The sequence below is a fragment of the Erithacus rubecula genome (genome assembly GCF_903797595.1).
Source record: "Erithacus rubecula genome assembly, chromosome: 11".
NCBI classification, from domain to species: Eukaryota; Metazoa; Chordata; class Aves; order Passeriformes; family Muscicapidae; genus Erithacus; species Erithacus rubecula.
In genome coordinates, this window is record NC_136663.1 from 18,706,415 (window position 1) to 18,727,263 (window position 20,849).

General features: G+C 40.6%; 1 protein-coding gene across 1 annotated transcript in view; it reads left to right on the plus strand.

Moving 5' to 3' along the window:
- The window catches only part of STAG1 (STAG1 cohesin complex component), a 159,743-nt gene that overhangs the window by 116,514 nt on the left and 22,380 nt on the right, over window positions 1-20,849 (plus strand). Inside the window, exons 12-22 of the mRNA XM_079314939.1 lie at window positions 289-368; window positions 1,675-1,782; window positions 3,812-3,926; window positions 6,089-6,206; window positions 7,273-7,376; window positions 8,650-8,742; window positions 8,867-8,956; window positions 9,131-9,334; window positions 11,885-11,955; window positions 14,833-14,920; window positions 16,330-16,410. Of these exons, the coding sequence (XP_079171065.1) occupies window positions 289-368; window positions 1,675-1,782; window positions 3,812-3,926; window positions 6,089-6,206; window positions 7,273-7,376; window positions 8,650-8,742; window positions 8,867-8,956; window positions 9,131-9,334; window positions 11,885-11,955; window positions 14,833-14,920; window positions 16,330-16,410 (1,152 nt within the window). The remainder of the gene's footprint in view (window positions 1-288; window positions 369-1,674; window positions 1,783-3,811; window positions 3,927-6,088; window positions 6,207-7,272; window positions 7,377-8,649; window positions 8,743-8,866; window positions 8,957-9,130; window positions 9,335-11,884; window positions 11,956-14,832; window positions 14,921-16,329; window positions 16,411-20,849) is intronic.

The following is a 20,849-nucleotide window of genomic DNA, read 5'->3' on the forward strand; positions in this document are numbered from 1 at the left end:
ACTTTTCAGCAAGGTCCTGTTAAATTAATCCAACCCAGAAGAGTGCTATAACTCCCAAGTCTTCTCCCTCCCTTTCTGGCAAACACACAAGGATAAGGACTGTTGAAGCACTTGTTCCTGTGGTTCCACTGTGCATATAACACACTGCTTAGGGTTGCATTAAAAGGTTGGGTAATATTGAGGGACTCTCATTGTCAGCATGCTGTTGGATCATCCTTCTCCCCTAGTCTTTATTTTGTAATCTCTGGCTGTGCTGTGCCCTGTGACTGACCTAGAGCTGCCTTGCAGGACCGCATTGTGTCCATGACCCTGGACAAGGAGTACGATGTCGCTGTGGAGGCCATTCGATTGGTCACGCTCATCCTCCAGTGAGTGCTGCTCCAAACCCCTCCATCCCCTTGGAAAATCACCTAAACCAGTAACATCTGAGTGACTGGAGTGCTTTGCTTGTGTATTGAAGTGAATGTGTTACTTTACACTTAGTATGAACTGAACATAAAACGTGGACATGAAACTAAAGATACTTCATTTCATGGAAATATAGGAGGAAAAATGGAAAAATGTGTGGATGTTTTGGAGCCATTAGTGCATCCATTGTGTGGAAGAATGCCAAAGGGCATTTCTACCTTTTCCCAAGGGCAGAACAACTGTCCTCCCAAAATGAGTGTCTGTGGGTTATGCTTGCTAGAATAACTCCAGCAGTAATACAGATCATGTGCAGGGAGAGTTGACTGATTTCCTGACATAGCTGTAAAGAGCCAGTGGTAGGACATCTGCTTCCAGGCTTTTCCATGTAAGTTTTCCACAGTAAGTTTTAAGGTTGAATTACCAGTGCACTTTTTTTTTTTTTTTTTTTTGTCTGTTCCTGCTTTTTTTTTGGTTGCCTCTTGAAAGCACAGGCAATGCTAAATGCATTTAGCACTAGAAGAGTCTTGAAGAGCACAGGGCAATATCCTAGCAGGTAGAAACTCCAAAAAGGTGTCTGGAGCAATCCTGATGGGGAATGACCAATTAAAATTATGTCTAGTATGACAAAATGATTTAGAGTCCTGATACATAAATGGTTCTGATGGATGCCAACTAAACAAGGATGAAGGTAACATCCTGATTGTGTCAGTGGTGGTTTTTTTATATAATTTTTGCTAACATTCTGGGACGGGCTGCCCAGGGAAGTGTTCAAAAGTGGGTGCAGTGCTTGGGGACGTGGATTAGTGGTGAGCACAGAGGGCCTGGGTTAATGGTTCCACTCAATGAGCATGGGGATCTTTCCCAACCTAAAGGATTCTGTGATTCTTGGATTTTAGTTTATGATGTTTGATGAGTGAGTGGCAACTTGCATCTTGCAATATGTGCATTGAAGTTTGTGTGATGGTCTAAGGAATAAGCAGGGAAGGGTTTGTATGCAGTGATTCTGATATTTTCATAATATTATTTCATCTCTATATTGATACAACTGGGAGAAGGAAATCAGAAAAACTTCCAGTTTTACAGGCTCTTTAAATACCTCTGTATTTTGAGGTTGAACCAAAGATCCTTGAAGTCCTTGTTCAGTCATGCAGAATTTTGTGGGAAGTGAACAAACCTTGTAGCTGTCCCAGATGAGCTGTGGGGGGTGAGGGGATGGAAGTGAACTACTACTCTGCTGCAGTTCAGGTGTTATGGTGACTCTTTCAGTGGGAGTGAGGAGGCTCTGTCCAATGAAGACTGTGAGAATGTTTATCACCTGGTCTACTCAGCACACCGGCCTGTGGCAGTAGCAGCTGGGGAATTCCTCCACAAAAAGTAAGTCATCACTTGCCCTGGAATAAGAACAGATTTGTGAGTGCTTCCTAGAGAGGTAACATCAAAAAGCAAAGAAGTGGAGTAAAATATCCCAATTCAGCAAATCAGGTATTTAATTTAAACTAGAGACTTTATTCTCTTGTTTAAACAAGAGCTGAGTACTTGAAGAAACTGAATATACATTTTTCTTGCTCTGCAATTCAGGTAACATTTCCTAACTCCTCGAGGGTTAAATATACAAAGGCTGCCCAAACTTTTAAGTTGGTTTCCCCTGAAAATACACTGCATTATGATTACATCTCTCTTGTCCTCACTGTGCCAAAGGATATGAGCCAGCTTTTCCATGGATGTGAGTCACACCAGCTCAGTAACTGTGACCAGGGCATTACCACATCATAGGAGTTAACCTTTTTATTATCTGCAGTTAAAAATCTTTCAGCAGGAATTTGATTTTTTTCCCCTCATGGTTTATGACACTAGAGTTTTTTGTTACATGTATAGAAGATTTATATTAGAACCCAAGTTATCTAATTTTTTCATGCCAAGATACAGGTAGGAAAAAATACACAGAAATATCTGTTTTTCTTTGCCAGTGCTCTAATTGTCTGTGTTTTATTAAGGATTTATAAGTCCATGTTGTAATTGTAAACTTTCATTGGTGGATTTTTGGAATTCCAGCTTTGTGATCAAGCACTATCTGTTTTAAGGAATGCATGTGCAGATCTCCATTACCAACACATTGGAAAGGGTTAGGTTATCATTAAAAATATACACTAAAATTTCTTTATTAATCAATGTGTGACAAAATACTTTTGAAAAATGCCTCCAAGGTAAATAAGGACATACCTGCACCTTAATGCACCTAGGATAAAGACAGAACTTCATTTCTGACTTCTTTTACAAGGTACTAAGCTGTGTTCTGTAAACATGTCTCAAGGCTAACAGCATGGAGACAAGATTTGTCCCATTCTTAGCTAATGTTGTCTTGGTTTCTGCAAAGAAAATCTCCAGTTAAATAAGTTAGAATCTATTTCGGGCACTTGAAGTGTGATTTATCTCACCTAATTTAATACATTTCACTATCACTTTATCTGTGATAATCATCAGACATGCTCTCTGTGCTTTGCAAAGGAAAGCAAATAGTAGAGAGGATATAAAGGATCAGCAAATACAGAGGATCATTTGCTCAACCCTGAGGTGCAGGCTGTTAAGGTATCTCAGCACCTGCAGAAGTGCTTATTGCTTAGCTGTTAAGGGATAAGGGGGGATGAGGTAATGTTTTTAACTGAAATACAGCATTTGTGTGTAATTTGTCCTTCTCTTTAGTGAATTACAGCAGTGAAATCAGAATTCTGTATTTCGTGTGTTAATCTGCTTTGTGATTTCACTGTAAAAGCCAGGAACAGCTTTCAAACTTCTCAAAGTAAAACAGTTATTGCTGTAACAGTAATACTGGCACATCTGAGGTCTCTTGGAAAATTTGGGCATTGAGAGGAGTTTGGGATGGGCCATGCATCAGGGAACTCAGTGCAGAGTGTGTCACTTACCTGTAAAACCCCAAATAATGAGGAGGAGCTGGTTTTATCTTTGCTGCTGCTCCTGGTACCTGAGGTTGGCTGTTTGATGGATGTCAGGTTGGTTTGTACAATGCTCCAGCCACAGTGATACAACCTCAGCTCTTCCACTAGTGCAGGAGGTGCTGCCTCTACTGTAAGACTGGATAAGTGATAAATGCAAAACTGTATGAGTGATGCAAATACTTAAAACTGTGCAAACCCTTCAATATAAGTGGGTTTTGGAGAACTTTTTCCTATGTGAAATTCTTCCAGCCTTGTGTACTCGAAGACTGAAGATAAATTCATCTCTTCACACAGGCAGAGGTTGTGCCCTCTTTCCCTTGAAATAACTAGCTTGAGATATTTGCACTGTTTTATGAACAAATTTACTGTATCAAAAATGAATGCTCATTATATTCTTGCAGAAATGAGAATTGTTGTGATAGCCATGATCTCCTTCTGCTTATTTTCAGGCTGTTCAGCAGACATGATCCTCAAGCTGAAGAGGCTCTAGCAAAGAGGAGGGGGAGAAATAGCCCAAATGGAAACCTTATTAGAATGTTGGTTCTTTTCTTTCTTGAAAGTGAGGTAAAAAAGTCCTTTTTAACCTTTAAATGTTTAATAAAACCTGAACTTAACTAGTGATTTATCAACATACAGTAATAAATTGTCTTTCTTTTTATTTTTTCTTTTTTTTTTTTTATATTTTCAGAAATAATATAAGCCTTTTTCCCTGCCCCTCCATTTCCTTGTTAATTAAGGAAATTGATCTGAAAATATTGATGGTTAATTCAACTTGTGCATGTCCCCACTGTACTCACACTGCATTGCTGGTGCTGTGGTGGCTGCCAGGGTGCATTGCTGTACACAAATATAAATTGTAAAATATAAATATAAAAATATAAATATAAAATATAAATATAAATATAAAAATAAATTGCTGTACACAAATATAGATGTTCTTTGCTTACATAACCATGCAAGGAGAATACCTCTGGAGTTCTTCTTTGTGGAGTAAAATAATTTGAATCAGGACAGAATGAAAATTGCATATCTCCAATTCTGATTAGAATCATAGGTGAACGGAGAGTGCGAAGGACCTGAGGGTCCTTAGCTCAGAGCAGAGTCAGCTGTGACAGAAGATGACATGAGGTCTTTCAGGGCTTTTTGCAGTTGCATCTTGGAAGCACTGGAGGATGAGGAAAATAAGATGTGGTGACATGAAGTGTTTGATGAACACATCCAGGATAGGATTGTGCCCATGACTTACAGAGACAGTATCTATGGGAAATTGTATGGCACATGTAGTAATAATAGAGATGGAGAATTGCAGTGGAGGGAGGAAAATTTGAGAAGATACTCTCAGGTACAGGATGTTCTTAAGATAGAGAGGGAAGGTTCAAAATTATACATTTGATTTCATAATAAGGAGACTGAAAGAAAGGAATGACATAACTGTTTCTCTCGAGGAGGGAGGGTAGTATATTTTAGGTAAAAAGCAAAAGTAAATATATTACAATTGGTTATTTTAATTGTTATGAAGCCTTGAACAAGAGACTCGACTGTGAGAACGAAAAGATAGAGTTGCTGAGGAGGGACAAAATTTTGGTACTGTGTTCTTGCTTTTTAGAAACACCTCATAAACCTACAGATTAATCTGGATGAAATGTCACTACCTGTGTGAGCCTTCTGTCTGCCACCTGAATGGATTTTTAGTTCCAGCTTCTTTAAAACTTAGGTTGTAAAGTTCATTGTTTTTACAGTGCAGAGACCATAGGTGTGAGTGTGTGTGATTGGAGTTACTGAGCTCTGACCTTGTCTGTCCTTCTGAGGAGAAAAGAAACTGCTCTACTCCCAAAGTCAAGATCAGCAAAGTGCCTCCCATGCTGCTCCCTGAAGGTCACTTCTCTCTCAGGGCCCGTTTTTGCTGTTGCTGTTTTTGAGAGAGTTGTTAGGAACCAAATAGAATATCCTGACTCCAATTTTAGTAAAGACTGAGAGAATTGGGATGAGTTAACACTGCAGCCTGGGGGTGCATTCAAGGGAGTGAACCTTGCCCAGCAGCAGTAACTCTGTGACATTTTGCCCACAGCTGTCAGGAGCAGAGGAGGGAAATGTACTGACACCTCCTTCTCTGCACTTGGAGATGTTTTCCAGCTAAGAAATCTGTCCCTGGAAAGCACAAACTGCATGTTGTGCTTCTTACTTGTTGGTGGCGGTTGAAGCCTAGGGATTATTTTTATCACTTTACAACAGTTACATTAATTCACATAAAAACTTTTTTGTGGTTGAAGTTAGTGTTAAATGTCTGCCCCCTGAAATCAACCGGGGTTTTGCTCCTTTTTTCTGAGCACATAGCAGCATGTATGAAAAACAATTGCTAGTTCAAAACAAATACATTACAACTCTTATGCTTCACCATATCTCCTTTTTGCAATGCAATTGAGAAAGTGAGGGAAGGTAAGTTTACAGCTTCTGGGTCTAAACTCTGGGAAAGATTTTTCACAGACAAAAGCAGCTTTGTGCAAAAGAAGCTCAGTTTGGTTTTATTTCATTTCTGTTGAAACATAACCCTATTACACTGTCACAGTTAGGAGAAAACCTTTCTGAATTAGTTTCAAACTGGATGTTTTTTTCCAACTAACATAAAATACATGCTCAGGACACTCTCTGTGGCCACATGATTGTGAAAGTTGAAGAACTGGTGCTTACACCAAGAGCTGTACTGATGGTTGCTTTGGATTTTCTAGTTGCATGAGCATGCAGCCTATTTAGTGGACAGCTTGTGGGAGAGCTCTCAAGAATTGCTGAAAGACTGGGAATGTATGACAGAATTGCTCTTGGAGGAGCCAGTCCAAGGAGAAGAAGGTATTGGCTTAACCCTGTGCTTCCTTGATTGTGACAGTATTGTTAATTATTCCTTAAATACCTCTGCCACCCATTGTGAAACATCTTTTTATGTTGTGGAAAGCATATTTGAAGATTTTTGGTTAATCTATTTTTAATGTACCTTTCTTCAAAAGCAGCAATTTGTACTCTATTTTTTCTTTTATTTGTACTCTGGAACATTTTTTGTCAAGTCTGCTGTACTGTGGTTCCCTAATATTAAATAGTAAGACTTGATTTGTCTGAATGTTTAAATAACTATTTCAATAAATTAAATAGCGAATACAATTTTGAATAAACAAGTACTTCAGGTAGTTAAATATGGGGCTTTTCCAGGCAATGTGAACACAATGAGTTCTCAAGAGAAAAGAGGGGATTCTTTCACCATTAATTTCAGATTTCCTTTTCGTAATAATAGACCTAGGTGCACAAAATAGCCAGGGAGGCTTGGGGGCAAAGTGTCCCTGGGGTTAATGAATATCATCCAAGATCCTTTATAATTCCTCAGGATTCTCCTGCTTCAGAGACTTTCACAGAGCTTAGATGTTCGAGAAATCAATGTTCCTGGCAAGGTGTGCTCATCATGTAGTGCTTCAAAAGCTGGCCTTTTGATATGCACCTGCTGTAGTGGGGGTATTTACAGGGTCATTTCCTTTGGAGATTAGGCAGCTTTGCTTCCTTGTTTCTGATTAGCCTCGTGTGATCCTCCAAATGTGAGCAGGAGCATTTGCCAAAGAGCAGAGAATTTACAAGGATGTGACAGTGACTTTATGTTGTCTGTCACTCTCTGTCCTCTGTGACTCTCCCTTATTTTGTAGATCTTCCTTATGTTCCCCTTCACTGATCCTTTTCTCCAGCCTACATTTCTCTGGGCTTCTTTCACTTCTGCCCTGTCCATTTTGAGATGAATGGCCAATCAAAGAGGAGGCAGGAAAGCCTCTCTAAACGTGACAAAGTCCCTTGTGTGTGGTGTTCTGTGGTGCTGTGTGCTCCCCTGCTGTCCCCGTTGTGCTGCCTTGCCCCCAGTGACGCCCTGTTGTCCCCGCAGCGATGTCGGATCGGCAGGAGAGCGCTCTGATCGAGCTCATGGTGTGCACCATCAGACAGGCTGCTGAGGCACATCCCCCCGTGGGCAGGGGCACTGGCAAGAGGGTGAGTGGGGCTGCAGCTCTCCCAGAGCATGGGGGATACTTGCAACACTACATTGGGATACTCCTGTGGGGGAGTTTTCAATTGGTGTTTGCTGGTTCAACAGATCGCTTCCAAGAAAAATACTAGAAATTCTGTGTCTGGACATTTGGTTTTCTCTTTGTTTGATTTTTGGGGTTTGCATTGCCAAGTTAAGTGATATAAGTTTTCAGCATAAAAGTATTTTTTATTATAATTTTGGTTGTTCTTTTAATTATAATCCCTGCCTCATATTTGTAATGTACCCACATCATCAGCCCCTAATGTTAAAACTAGATTAGAGTGGGAAGTGTGGGAGCAGAGCAGACTACCTCTGACTGTCTTCCATAAAAACAAATGTGCTGCTAATATGGACATAAAATTTGCTGAGAAGTTACTAGGATCTTCATCATGAGGGTATTTAAGCACTGGAACATGTAATGGTGCCCTTTCCTTGCTTGGTTGTTTTTGAGACCTGGCTGGACAAAGCCCTGATCCTCACAGTGTGACCTCTAGGCTGGCTCTGCTTTGAGCAGGAGGGGTGGGACTGCGACTAGGCTGAATGTGTCTGATTGGCTATATGTGAATCATAACTTGAGTATTTTATTATCATTATTTGTTTTCAAAAGTATTCTTTTCTTTCCTGAAGCCAGGAAGCCAGATCTAGGCTTCAATGAAGCATGCTGGTTTGATTATTGTCTCTCTGGTCACTCTTAAAGGGGGTTTTGTTCTGACAGCATTACTGCTTCAGTGCCTCGCTGTGAACTTGGATATATGTTCTCACTGAGAATTCCATTCCAGTTTAGAGAGGAGGCCATGAATCTGCTAATGAAAATCATTGTTACAGTGTGGTTTGGTTTTGGTTTTCTTGATTATACTTCAGTTTGCCCTGAAGTGTTATATTAATGCTTGGTTTAACATGTGAAAGCCAGAGTTGAGTACAGTTGGAAGCAATAACAAAACTTCCACTCACTTGGGTTATATTTGAATTTCAATCCTAAAAAGATGTTGATGTGTGGAGACAATGTCATGCTGGGTGATATGGTATTTTCCTTTTCAATCACAGCTTCTTAGGACACACAGTCCTCCCACTTAATCACTCTTCAGCCCAAATGTGTTTTGAGTTTTTTATTTCCTCCTGTTTTCATTTATTAAAAATACACTTGCATGGGTTTTTGTTTGTAATATAATGGTTAGAAAAGTTGATGAATGCTATATGAAGAAAATGTATTCACTGTAGTTATGTTTGATCTTCCAGGTCTTGACAGCAAAAGAAAGAAAAACTCAGATAGATGACAGAAACAAATTGACTGAGCATTTCATTATTGCACTTCCCATGCTGCTATCAAAGGTACAGTTTTCAACAAAATAAATCTTTCACTGGGATTTACAACTTTATTTAAACTTTCTCATTCTGTAATGCAGGAGTTTATTTTTACTTCCCTTTTGTTTGTTTTGTTGCCATGATGTTCCAGTATTCCGCTGATGCTGAGAAGGTTGCAAACCTCCTGCAAATCCCTCAGTACTTTGACCTGGAAATCTACAGCACAGGCAGAATGGAAAAGGTATCATGCCTTGGGCAGGAAGTGTGGTTGCTCTCAGGGTGACTGTTCAGCCCCAGTGCTGGGCCTTTGTTTGGCACATGAGCAGTGCAGCCTTGGTCGGGTATTCTGGCAGTGGCTTTGCTCAGTGTCATTGTCCCATTGAAGGGAAAGCTGAAGTTCTTTTCTGCTCTGCAGCATCTGGATGCCTTACTGAAGCAGATTAAATTTGTTGTGGAAAAGCATGTGGAATCAGATGTCCTGGAAGCCTGCAGCAAAACCTACAGCATCCTCTGCAGTGAGGAATACACCATCCAGAACAGAGTTGACATAGCCCACAGCCAACTTATTGATGAATTTGTGGATCGATTTAACCATTCGGTCGAGGATCTACTGCAAGAGGTTTGTTTTCTTAAAATTGTTAAAGTTAACTGCCTAAAATGTGCTAGGATAGGCTACAGAAAAATGTTCATAGCAAGCCATGAAATTATCCATCTGAAGATGTAGTGCAGCAGCTATTTCATAATTAATTAGAGCTACTTCTCCCTGTGGAAGGTCCCTTACATTAGCCATTAAGACTTCAAATCATAGATGGTGTAAAACAAGACTATGGGACAATCCTGCTTCTGAAATTTAGTTGAGTATTAAAACAGTCCCCATAAGGAATTAAGTGGATGAATGAGTGAAAGATGATGAAAAATGCAGAGGAAGTTGTATTTACATTAATGTTTGTAGTGATTCCAGTAGTCCCAAATGTATATACAGGCAGCAAAAATCAAGATTGGATTAAGTTTTGAATGGAAGAGAGAATTTAAGAAAATATGTATAATGGCATAACAAAAGAGCCCTGGAAAGAGTGAAAGATATAGGTCTGAAACCTAGAGGTACCTGTGATTTACTTGTAAGAATTTATTCTTCAAAATGCATAAGGTGGAAGATGTTAAATAAGAATAGAAACCAAAATTTTTCCTTCTTTGCAGCAATTTAACTTTGTGTAGTACTACTTAATTTGTTGTAATTTTCATGCCTTTTAAACATAACATGAGAGCTGCACAGACCTTTTTTCTTTGCTTGTAGTCATGCACTGCACTGTGGCAGATACATTTAATTTTTGATGTACATTTAGAGAAAGTTAAGCTAAGTCTCTGGTTTAGAATGGCATATTAAAGGAAATATGCTTTTTTTCCTATTTTTACATAACGTGCCACATACAGGCACACTGTATATATGCCTTGTCACATTGCAGAGTAAATAAAATGTTTGTATAGCTGCAGAAATGTGCATGATGCAGGAAACCTTCTGCAATGCAGAGGAGATGAGGCATCACTGTGCATTCTTTTGTAAAATACATGGAGCTTGTTCTCTACTTGTCTGCCATTTTTGGTGTCCTTTCTCATAAGTTTCTGATCAGAACCTGGAAAAACAGTCCAACATTTGTGCTCCATTTCTGCTTACCTGTGTGAGCCAAGGGAATCCTTCCAGCTAATGCCACATTATGCCTTAGCCTGGGTTTTTGGAGTTCCTCACCTCTGGCCAACAGCACCAGAACTTGACTTGTGCAGCAGAAAGAACCAAGGCTGGACTGCCACACGAGTCCAGCTTCAGATCCTCCTGAGCTGTGCACACATGATGAATGCCCAGCAAGGGCACCTTACCCTCTTACCCAAGGGGATTCAGAGGAGAACACTGAGGTGTTGGGATTTAGAAGTGCCTTCCAAAGAGTTTTCTCAGGAGCAGTGGACTAGGAAAGAGAAAGATTCTTCCTGCAGTTTTCCTTAATTTTTTTTTCTTTAGAACTGCTCTATGACTGCTGAATCAGGAAGCCAGTACCTGCTTATTCCCACTATTTTTTTTTCACGTCTCTTTGTCAATGGCTTCCCTTTGTGCTCCAGTGCAGAAAGCCCTCAAGGATGCCCTGGGTCTGCTGGCAGAGCAAGGACTGAGCTCCTGAGGGGCTGTGGGCCAGGGACACTGGGCTCCTCTGTGGGCCCATTCCTTTACACCACAGGGAGCACAGAGAGGCGAGCAATGCCTCTGTGTTCACTCCAGGAGTGCAGGGCTCAGGCTTTCAGAGAAATTCTGTGTGTGAAAGCATCTGAGCAGTGAATCAAGAGACTTAGATCTCTAAGGAAAACCAAGTACATAGGTCAGACATGGAACACAGATCTGGAGACAGAACCAAGACAAAAAGTAGGAGAAGACAAAAAAAGGGAACAGCAGTAGTGAGGATTTGAAATTATGACCTTTTGGTACTCTTTTAGTGTGATGTTTATTTTAATAATTAATTTTAGTAAGTATATTTCATCATTTAAAGGACATTTTAAATTTAAAAATTTGCATACTGATACCCAAGCAAGTATCCCACTGCTCTATGGTTTCTCACTGGGCTGATAATGAGAGAAACATTGATAATTACATCTGAAGGCAGCAAGATGTTTTAATTGTTATGTTTTTAGATGGAAAATAAATTATCAAAATGAAATGGAGAAGAAATGTTGCAAGTGGGTTTCTTACTTTAGAAAAATGCTGGAAAAATTAGGCTTGGAAATACCTTATTTTCACTTGATTCACTAAGGGAATTTGCTATTTAGTTTGCAGAAAATTCTAAAATTGTGTTGTAGCATGCCATCAGCTAGAGATTCTGGTGATTCAGTCCTTTTTGTAAAATAAGATAGAACTCAGATTTTGATCTTGGGAATGATTTCTACTGCTGGAGGATACGGGTTTGGATATTAACACTGTGATAATGATGAATATTGTCAAACAATCATGCTTATTTTTTAGTGCTGTGCAGTGATTACTTAAATATTATGGCATCTACATAAAAGTCACCGGAAAATTTGGAGACAGTTTTGATATCAGTATAAGTCCCTTAGAAGCTACTCCTGCCTGTGCAGTGATGTCCTGGGCTGAATTGCTAGGCTCTCCTCATGGATTGCCTTTCCTTTGCAGGGAGAAGAAGCTGATGATGATGACATATACAATGTGCTCTCCACACTGAAGAGGTTGACATCTTTTCACAAGTAGGTGGTGTCTTCCCTCACAAATTTGTGATGTTAATTTTATCCTTTCAGCGAGTATCAGCAGGGTCAGGTGTGGGGAAGTGAGAAAACACACGGCCTGAAATCTGAAGTGGAGATGGAGGAATGGCTGGCAGTGTTTGCCAGTAGAACTGTTTGGGTTGATATGGGTCCTTGCTCAGTTTGTGCCATGATCTTTGCAGGTGAGATTTGCAAGTGGCACCCCTTCCCTGCACCCAGTGCTCTTATACCCATGAGTAAGTTACTACAGGTCCTGTTCCCCTGCATGGCACAATTGGGGTACAAGTGACACTTCTCTGCTACAAACCTGTGCTTTGGGCCTCAGCTTAGGAGAGCCTGCAGGAAGCTGTTTCTCAATGTCTTGAAGCTATTTCTTCTCAAAATTATAGAATTAATTAGTAGTAGCAACAATAATAATTAATAGTTTATGGTGAGAGCCTGGAAGATGCATTTTCTTCCTGCAGTTGAATTGTTGGCCAAATTTCCCTGTGTGGATTGCACAGAATCTCCCTCACCAGGCATGAACCAGCTCTTCAGGTTCCTGTTGCTCTCAGACCTGTGGGCTTCCTCAGCAAGTGCAGAGCAACCTGGAGAACTTCACTGGAACTATGAATTCTGGAGCACAGCACAAAGAGCCTCAACTTCCCTCTAGCTGCAGGAAGCATTTGCTTCTGGTCCACATGAGAGAAAGCTTCACATGCAGGTGGCAGAGAGACACAAATTATTTCTTCCATATCACAGTGTGAGAAAGGACCTTCCTTCTGCCAGCTCTTTTATACAACTTGTTTTTTCTTACAACTTTGTGATTTCATTTCTCTCACTGTGCTTAGACTTCACTTATCCTGAGTCCTGATCACTGTCTGAAATGGTTCTGCAATCTCTATTTTCTGTTGCCATTCAAATGTGCCCCAGCAGACAAGGCTGTCCATAAGAATTAAAAGAAACCCTGGAGGAAATACTAGGACTTATTTTCTGTGATCCATGAGGAGTCTGACAGGAAAGGAACTAAGGGAAAATTCTGTGTAGTGTGAATTTTCTTCTTGGGAGCCTCTCTGTCAATCTGAACCTCTGTTAAGAATTGTGTGGTGTCTAAGATGCCTTTATAACTATGGTTTTGATGGTTAAGTAGCTCAAAAGCGATAAAGAGGTACCAGAATATGCCTAACTGCAAAGTGGTTGGCTCTGCTTTAAGAAACTTTCAACTGAATATGTATGTATAACTTGTACATAGTTAGAGTTTTTCAGCTCTGGAAGCTGGAGATCCCTTCCTGAGCTCAGCTGTAAGGCCAGGCTGAGGGCAAGCAGCTGAGTGTCCCCAGCTGTGGGGACATGGCCCCTGTGGCAGCTCCCTGACCAGGAATTTCTGAACTGAAAGGCAGGAATGAGGCAGTTTTTCCTTTCATATTCTCTGTAGGATAATCTGTGTGAGTATCTGCCTCTGCACACTAAGGAGACTTTACTGCTTTAATTACAGTGCTGTAATTAAGAAAGTAACATTCTGCCTTGCTGGCAACACTGTGATTTATGGAAGCAGCATCTCTGGGCTTAATATCACCAGTCAGAGGCAGCTCTCTGGCAGCCTCTAATTTACCTAGGAAACATTTTATTTTAGTACCTCAAAGACCATCTAAGTCTATGAAATATTTTTACTTTTTGCATTTTTAGTTCCAGCATTTTATTTAAGTATTCCTATTCTTCTATTCATGGATTGGAAGTGGAAGTTAAGGTGCACCTTGGCTTTAATGGCACAGCCCTGGAGTGCACAGTGCACTCTGATGGTTGTGTTTTCTGTGAAGCTCTTGCCAGTGACATTTTCCAGGGCTAACACGCTCCAGCACGGGAGGTGTTTCATGGCAGGGCTTCCAACAGGACCTGGGTATTCCCAGTCCTGAGTTCACCCTCTGTCTTTAGGAAGTACAGAGTTATTCCTTCTGGCTGAGCAGGGCAGTTAATGGTTTAACCCAGGGCAGGCACAGTGGTGGGAGGAGTGAGCTTGGCTGGGTGATCTGGGTGCTGGGATGAGTCAGATGCAAGAGGCTGCTGCATCCAATTGAGACTCCCAATTCAGTCTCAGTATCCCCTCTCCCAGGTGAGTATTTCAATCAGCAAGTTTCTAATTATTCTGAGCTGGCTTGCTCCTTTATAGGTGTATTACAAACTGTTTCAAATTATCTCAGTTTATTTCCACTGCAGAAAAAATGTTTTAAATTCACTTGCTGAGAGAGTATTTTTGTCTTTCAGGCAACCTGATGTTTTTTAGTTTCCCTGTATTTCTCATTTCTCTATTAAAAATCTGTTTCATGCAGTGTTGAGGTCTGTAAGGCTGTAGAGTATTTGTTCCTAATGCCATTTTCATTCCTCTCACTGATGAAATCAGGTTGAAATGTGGAACAGTGAGTGGAATGGTGGCCACCATCTCTATATCATTTCCATGTGATACCATATCATCTCACTTCAGATATTCAGGATATTTAATATCTAGTGGTAATGAAACAGTAGAAAAATATACAAGATAGATATTGATAGAGTTTGGCTGTATTTTCTACTGCAGTGCCAGGTAAGGGTTTTCTGGAGTTCTGTCAATGTTTCCAAAAGAGGAAAGATAACTTAGACACAGAAGCAGAGGCTGCACTTATGTGGCTTTTATACGTGTATAGTATGGTGAGAGTTTATCTCCTCCCTAAAAAAATCCTGTGTAGTAAAACATTTTTCCTGGATTATCAGAAAGCCTGAGTTGTACTTTTAGCCTAGAGTGAGCTGCTGTGCAGCTGCTTGGTCAGCTGTAGAAACCACCAAAGCTCTCAAGGCTGGGGGTTCTGAGGAACACAATTAATCCCTCTTTATTTCCTCTTGTTTCAGTGCTCATGATCTCACCAAATGGGATCTGTTCAGTAACTGCTACAGATTGCTGAGAACTGGAATTGAACACGGAGCTATGCCAGAACAGGTACCCTGAACAACACCTGCACTGCATCACTTGGGTGTCCATGGTTCTAAAGAGTCTGCTTGTACAGAAATTCAAAAGTTCAGTGCACTTTAGTGATGTAGGAAAAACAGAGTTTGGCGTTAAATTTATAGTGGAGTCAAGAGATGTTATGTCTAAGAGGTGGAAAACCTTGAATTTTGTGATTTTTTAACTCCTTCCCTCACCTTTCTCATCTTTAAACTTGAGAATAGCTAATGTTCCTGAGTCTGAAAAGCAGTGCATCAATCCTGAAGTTTACTGAAACCCAACATTCCTGAAACCCCAAAGCCTTGGCTGCAATTAGAATTATCCCAAATGGTTACTGTGCATTGAAGGTAAGATGAAAGCTTGTGAAAACCAGGAAACTAGAACATCCTAGAGGTGTTCTTTTAGTAAACACATCTTGAACTTTGTTCCCTCAGAGTTCAGTTTTTGTTTCTTATGGATGAGCACAGGAACCATCTTATATTCTCCCATGATTCCTGTTTAAACTGCAGAATTCCTACTCCAGCATTTAAGCACATTTTAAGTTTTGATTGGTTAGAAGCCAGTTGTTAATTCTAACTCTGCTTCATTTAGAAAAAATAAATTCTCATGAAATTCTGAATAAGAATTTTGTAGAAAGGACCCTGAGAGGAGGCATTGTCACACATTGTTACACAGTCTTATCTGCAGTTGCTGCTTCATGCTGGAGTTGTGCTAAATGGAGGGAGATTGCTGGCCGGTAGAACCTGTCCATGCAGCTTCCAGCAATTCTCAGTTTCTGGGTCTGACAGTGTGTGTGGCTCTCCAAATGCCTCCATAAGATTTTAGGGGAAGGGCCCTGAAATCTTAACTCTGCTCAGTATTTTTTCCTGCAGGCCACCATGAGGAGTTTGGCACTTGTAGCATCTAATCTGGATTTGAACTGTTCTAGAGACACCATCGTTACTTTTCTGGGCACCATGGATATGACCCTGGTCTTCTCCATGGGACAAGTTGTATTTTCTCTCCTTTTTTAGCAGTTGGGCTGCATGTTCATTTGACAGTGGAACAGATTTCCAGGCTGTTTAATAGTGAAGCCAGGTTTAGAGATATTTAAACATGCTTTTGACCTGAGAGATGTAGATGTCGGGTTGTACTTCTGTCACGATGTGGCATCCCCTCTTGCTGCACCTCAGTGCAAAGTTTTCTGGTGTTCCCCAGCATTTACACAGTATTTTTTCATCTCTAGTAGGCTGATTTTTTATTGCAGCAAACCATCAAGGAAAAACGTGATTCTTTTGAAAATAAAAAGAGCTAAGGGCTGCTCCTGTCTTTTCACCTCAAAATGCATGATAGATTTTCCTTATACTTCCTGCTGTGCCTGCTGTTAGCAGCGTGCTGAGATTCTGTGTGCTCTTGTGTTACAGATTGTTGTCCAGGCACTGCAGTGTTCCCACTACTCTATTCTCTGGCAGCTGGTGAAAATCACTGAGGGCTCCCCTTCCAAAGTAAGTGGCCATTTGATCATACAGATTTTACTGGCAGAGCACAATTTATCTAGAAAGGTGTTATGCCTGATTTTTTTGTAACTTCCATTCTTGCTATAATTTGTTGTCATTTATAACACATGGATTGTTCATACTCATATTGTTCCATGTTTCAGGATCTATTTAACATCATGCAATATGTCTAAGCAATGCAAATAGTCTTTATCAGGATTTTATAGAAGCTGATTATTATATTTTTATTGCTGAGGATAATTAACACACTTTATTGTGAGTACTACAGTTTGCATGGCTGATAAGGAGTGTTGACATGAACAGTTGTGAGCAATACTGTTGATCTGTAGGCCACAGATAGCTTAATCTTGATGTGTAGTTACCTTGCTTATTCTGTAATTACACCCTTTATGTTGCAGTAGCAATGCCAGGGTGCTGGTAATAATGATTGCTAATAAAAAATAAGTGCATACAAAGTAGGATGCAGTTAGGACAAGGTGACATGTGACTTTTCCAGGACCTTTCCTTAGCTCTTTTCTCAGAGCCCAGCATCCTGTTTTTCAGAGTTTTTTCAAAAGTAATATGTCAAATTAAAATTGTATGAAAACTGAAGTAATAATTGTATTTCCCCATTAGCATCAGAAAGGAAAAGATGTTATACTGAAGTGCTACTCAAATAAGCATTTTATGCATTAAAAAGTGATGAAAATGCAAAGTAAATTCTCTGAGTTGTTTTGAATACTAACATTGACAAAAAAAGAAATCATTGTAATTTTTTATTCTAGCTTTTGTTCCCATTTCCCCCCTCTCAGCCTCTTTCTCATTAGCATGGTGGTAGTGTTCAATACTGCATCTTGGAACTCAGAAAACTGAAACCATCCCATTTGCTTTGAATGTGGTCACAGGAAAGCATGTCAAGTCCTCTGCTGGCAGCACTGTTCTCCTCAGGGAGGAATGTCCCTGTGACAGGAGAGGCTGAGTTGCTGAGAGGAGATGCAGGAGACTGTGCATTGCTGCACTCTCAGCACAGGAACACGGGTGCTTGCACTACTCTCACTGCAGCCCTCCCTGGGGAGGAGACTTGGGCTGCTGGTTTCCTGTGGAACTGAGTTCTCAGCACCTGGGCCCTGTCTGCAACACCTTCATTCAGTCTTCCCCACCTGCTCTGGAGTGCTGGCTGGTGCTGGGCTTCTCACTCACTCCTGAGGATCCTGTCCTCCTGCCTGCTGGGCTTGTCCCTGCCTTGCCCTGGGGCAAATCCCAGACATAAACGAGCGTTTGGAAAATGCTCATCACCCATCACTGCATTTCTACACTTTTTTGAACAAAGTACAATAAATTGCTGCTGTATAGCACAGGTGGTGCAGGAATAGCTATCAGCATTGCTGGAAAAAAAACTTCATCTTTTCTTGTGTCTCAATTACAGCAAAAGAAATGTACTTATCCATAACCTCCAGCTGGGGATTAACATACAGCCTCTCTCTGCCTGGAGCTATAAACTTTACATTTTGGTGCCCAGGCATTCATGTGGCTGCTATTACAACATGACCATGATGGCCCAGTTCAACTGAAAGAGAAAAAAACCTTTATTTCAGTAGCTGAGATTTTCTTATAGACAAGTTTAGTGCAACTATATGGTTTTGCCAACTTTTTCAAAATAGGATGCATTTGTATGAGGTGTTGTTTTATGAAGTGATTGCAGAATAGCTTTGATCTCTCCTGTATTTCTAATCCTGTTGTGATTCATAGCATAGTTACAACATTATGTAGTTCATAGGAGTGGAAAGGGAAAGAACTATGAAGGATCACTCCAGAATGGCCATGACAAATAAAAGTAAGTTTGTCTTTGCCCCATGAAAATCATAATTACTGTCACCTAAAGAACTCTTGTCAATTTGTTGTTTGAGTTTCTACCCCAGCCTCTACAAATTAATGAGTTTTGTGCATACTCAGTTGCAGAGAAGCCCTGCATTTGTGCCCTGCAGCTCTGCAGAGTGCCAGCAGCCTCAGCTGAAGGTGAAGAGACAACCACAGACCTGCTGAGGCTGGAGCATTTTGCTATCAAGCTTTCCACTCTAGTTTGTTTACTGTGAAAATAGATCTGATCTGCACTGTATCTGGCATTTCATCTGTAGGGATGATTCATCCATGGCTGGTTTATAAGTCATTATTTAGGTTTGGAAATTGATAGACATTAAAGGGCATCACTCATAAGGTGTAGGTAGACAAAGGCATTAACACAAGCATCTTGGGATGAAAAGCAATGTATTTCATGGGTATTTCTGAAGTATTCAGGCTTTTACAGGATCATTTCTGGCACAGCAGTTCAATATGTAGATCCATGCAGGTTTCTAGGGCTACTTTGATGTATCTGTAATGATCTCAGGACAGAGAGGGGTGATGGTGTGTAGCCTCACATGGCATCTTGAGTAGACCAATGGATATAGCTGCACAAAGTAGAGAGGCTTTTGGACTCACAAGCTTTTTCAGGTTTGAGATAAAAGCAGAAGATTACAAAGCAAAGGATAAGCTGAAAGCAATTGCTTGATTTCTGTTTAGATATAAATCATGTAAACTCTTGACAGGGAAGGAAAAGGTACCTATAGAGGAGGGATGAAAGCAGGGAAAGGAGAGATAGTAAGAAAATTAAGAGGAGAATTAGTGGGGAAAGAAGGAAGATAAAATATGAAAATGGAGAGAATTTGTAATATGTCATAAAACTAATCTTAAGTCTTTGTTTTTCTGTATCACATAGATTTGAGGATTTTTGTTCCCAGGCTCGGATATCAAGGATGATTTTTTAGCTTTCCCTTGAACCAGGCTGAGAGATCAGCAATGGAGAGATTGATTTGTAAGAAATGTTCATTTGCTGCCAGCTGGGTCATTTGTGTGACTTCATGCTGGCAGTAGTAGCTGCTTTGTTTCACCTCATGAGGTCCCAGTGAGGTAGTCAAAGCACAGGATAAAGTATATGAATATTTTGGAGTTGTAAGTACAAGAATAAAAGATGGAAACAAGTACAAGCATCTTGGCAAGTTTCACATTTGTTGTTCACATGAGCTTTGCATCCCTCAGGTGATAATACCTTTTATTGCAGGGAGTCAGCAGGTGGGATGGGGAATTCGGGGAAGGTTTCCTTCAGAGTCAATTCTTTGACTACAGTTCAGAATTGGTTGGCAATTTTTGAATTTTGTATTGATTCTGTGGTGGAGTCATACTTTACAACCATAGGCATACACTGGGAGCAGAGTTGTTTTGGAATGAAGTTATTTTTTGTCTGGTGTTCAGATGGCTCTTCAAAAACACAACTCTGTCCTGAGAGAACTGCCCTTGTTTGGGAACTGTCCTGGGAATTATGGCCAGGGCACCTTAATTGCTGTATGAGGGATACCTCATATTACAGTTCTTGGGCATGTTCTGGATCATGGCTCCCTACCTGATCCAGGTGTTTTGGATTGGAGCCGTCATGTGTGTGGCAGGGAAAAGCTCAACTCTTGTGGTTTAAATCTAATTAGGATCAAGTCAGCTAATTGATTTTTTTAACAGCATATAATTGACCTACAGCCAGTGCAACACATCACCAAGATAACTATCAGCTCTACAGAATATTGGACACTTCTATAATGTTAATGAACTCCTACAAATTCCAAACTTGCTGGTCATAGGTTACTGAAGCCCCCTCCGCAAGATACAAAGAGCTCTTCCTTCTCCAGGCTGTTAGCAGGGGGTACTCTGCAGGTTGCCCCTCACTGTTCAGTATCATTTGTAAATAGAGCCTGAGGGAGTGTCTTTGATGCATTTTTATCAGCATAAAAATGTATCAAAGATATTTTAGCAGAAGAGTGATAATTATTGATTATTTCAGTTTTTGAGAAAGTCCAATCCTCTGCCCAATAACAAAGATTTCACCAGTTAAATACAACAGAGATTTGGGGCAGAGTTATTTTGAAACACTTCTTCAAGCTAGCCTGTGGAAAGAAGGGTGTCCTGTGGAGTCATCTTGGTGTCAAAAACAGAAAGGAAAAATTGATTACTGAAAGCAAGGCTGCAGGTAAGGATGATATGTGTAAGCCTTGAAATATCCACAGTATGATGTTTAACTTTTGGTCTCTCTCTGTCCAGTGGAGGCTGTGTGGGCTGTTTGTGCAAACTGGGGTTCTTTGAGGTAACCAGCACTCTACTGGGGGGAGAAAACTTATCCTCCATAGCTTGTGGGAGCAGCCTGTTGTAGCCTGGAGGAAAACTCCACAAGTGGAAAGGGATTTGAGGGTGTTTCCAAAGCAAACTGGCAATTTCTCCCCTGGAGTTCTCTGATCTGTCAGTCTGGGGGAGCAAGTAGTCCTGAGGCAGGAGGATTGGGGATTAGAACACACACTTGTTTCCACCTGGATTTCTTCAGCTGTGTCCCAGGTACCCAGGACATTGTACTGTGCACTGTATATGTATGT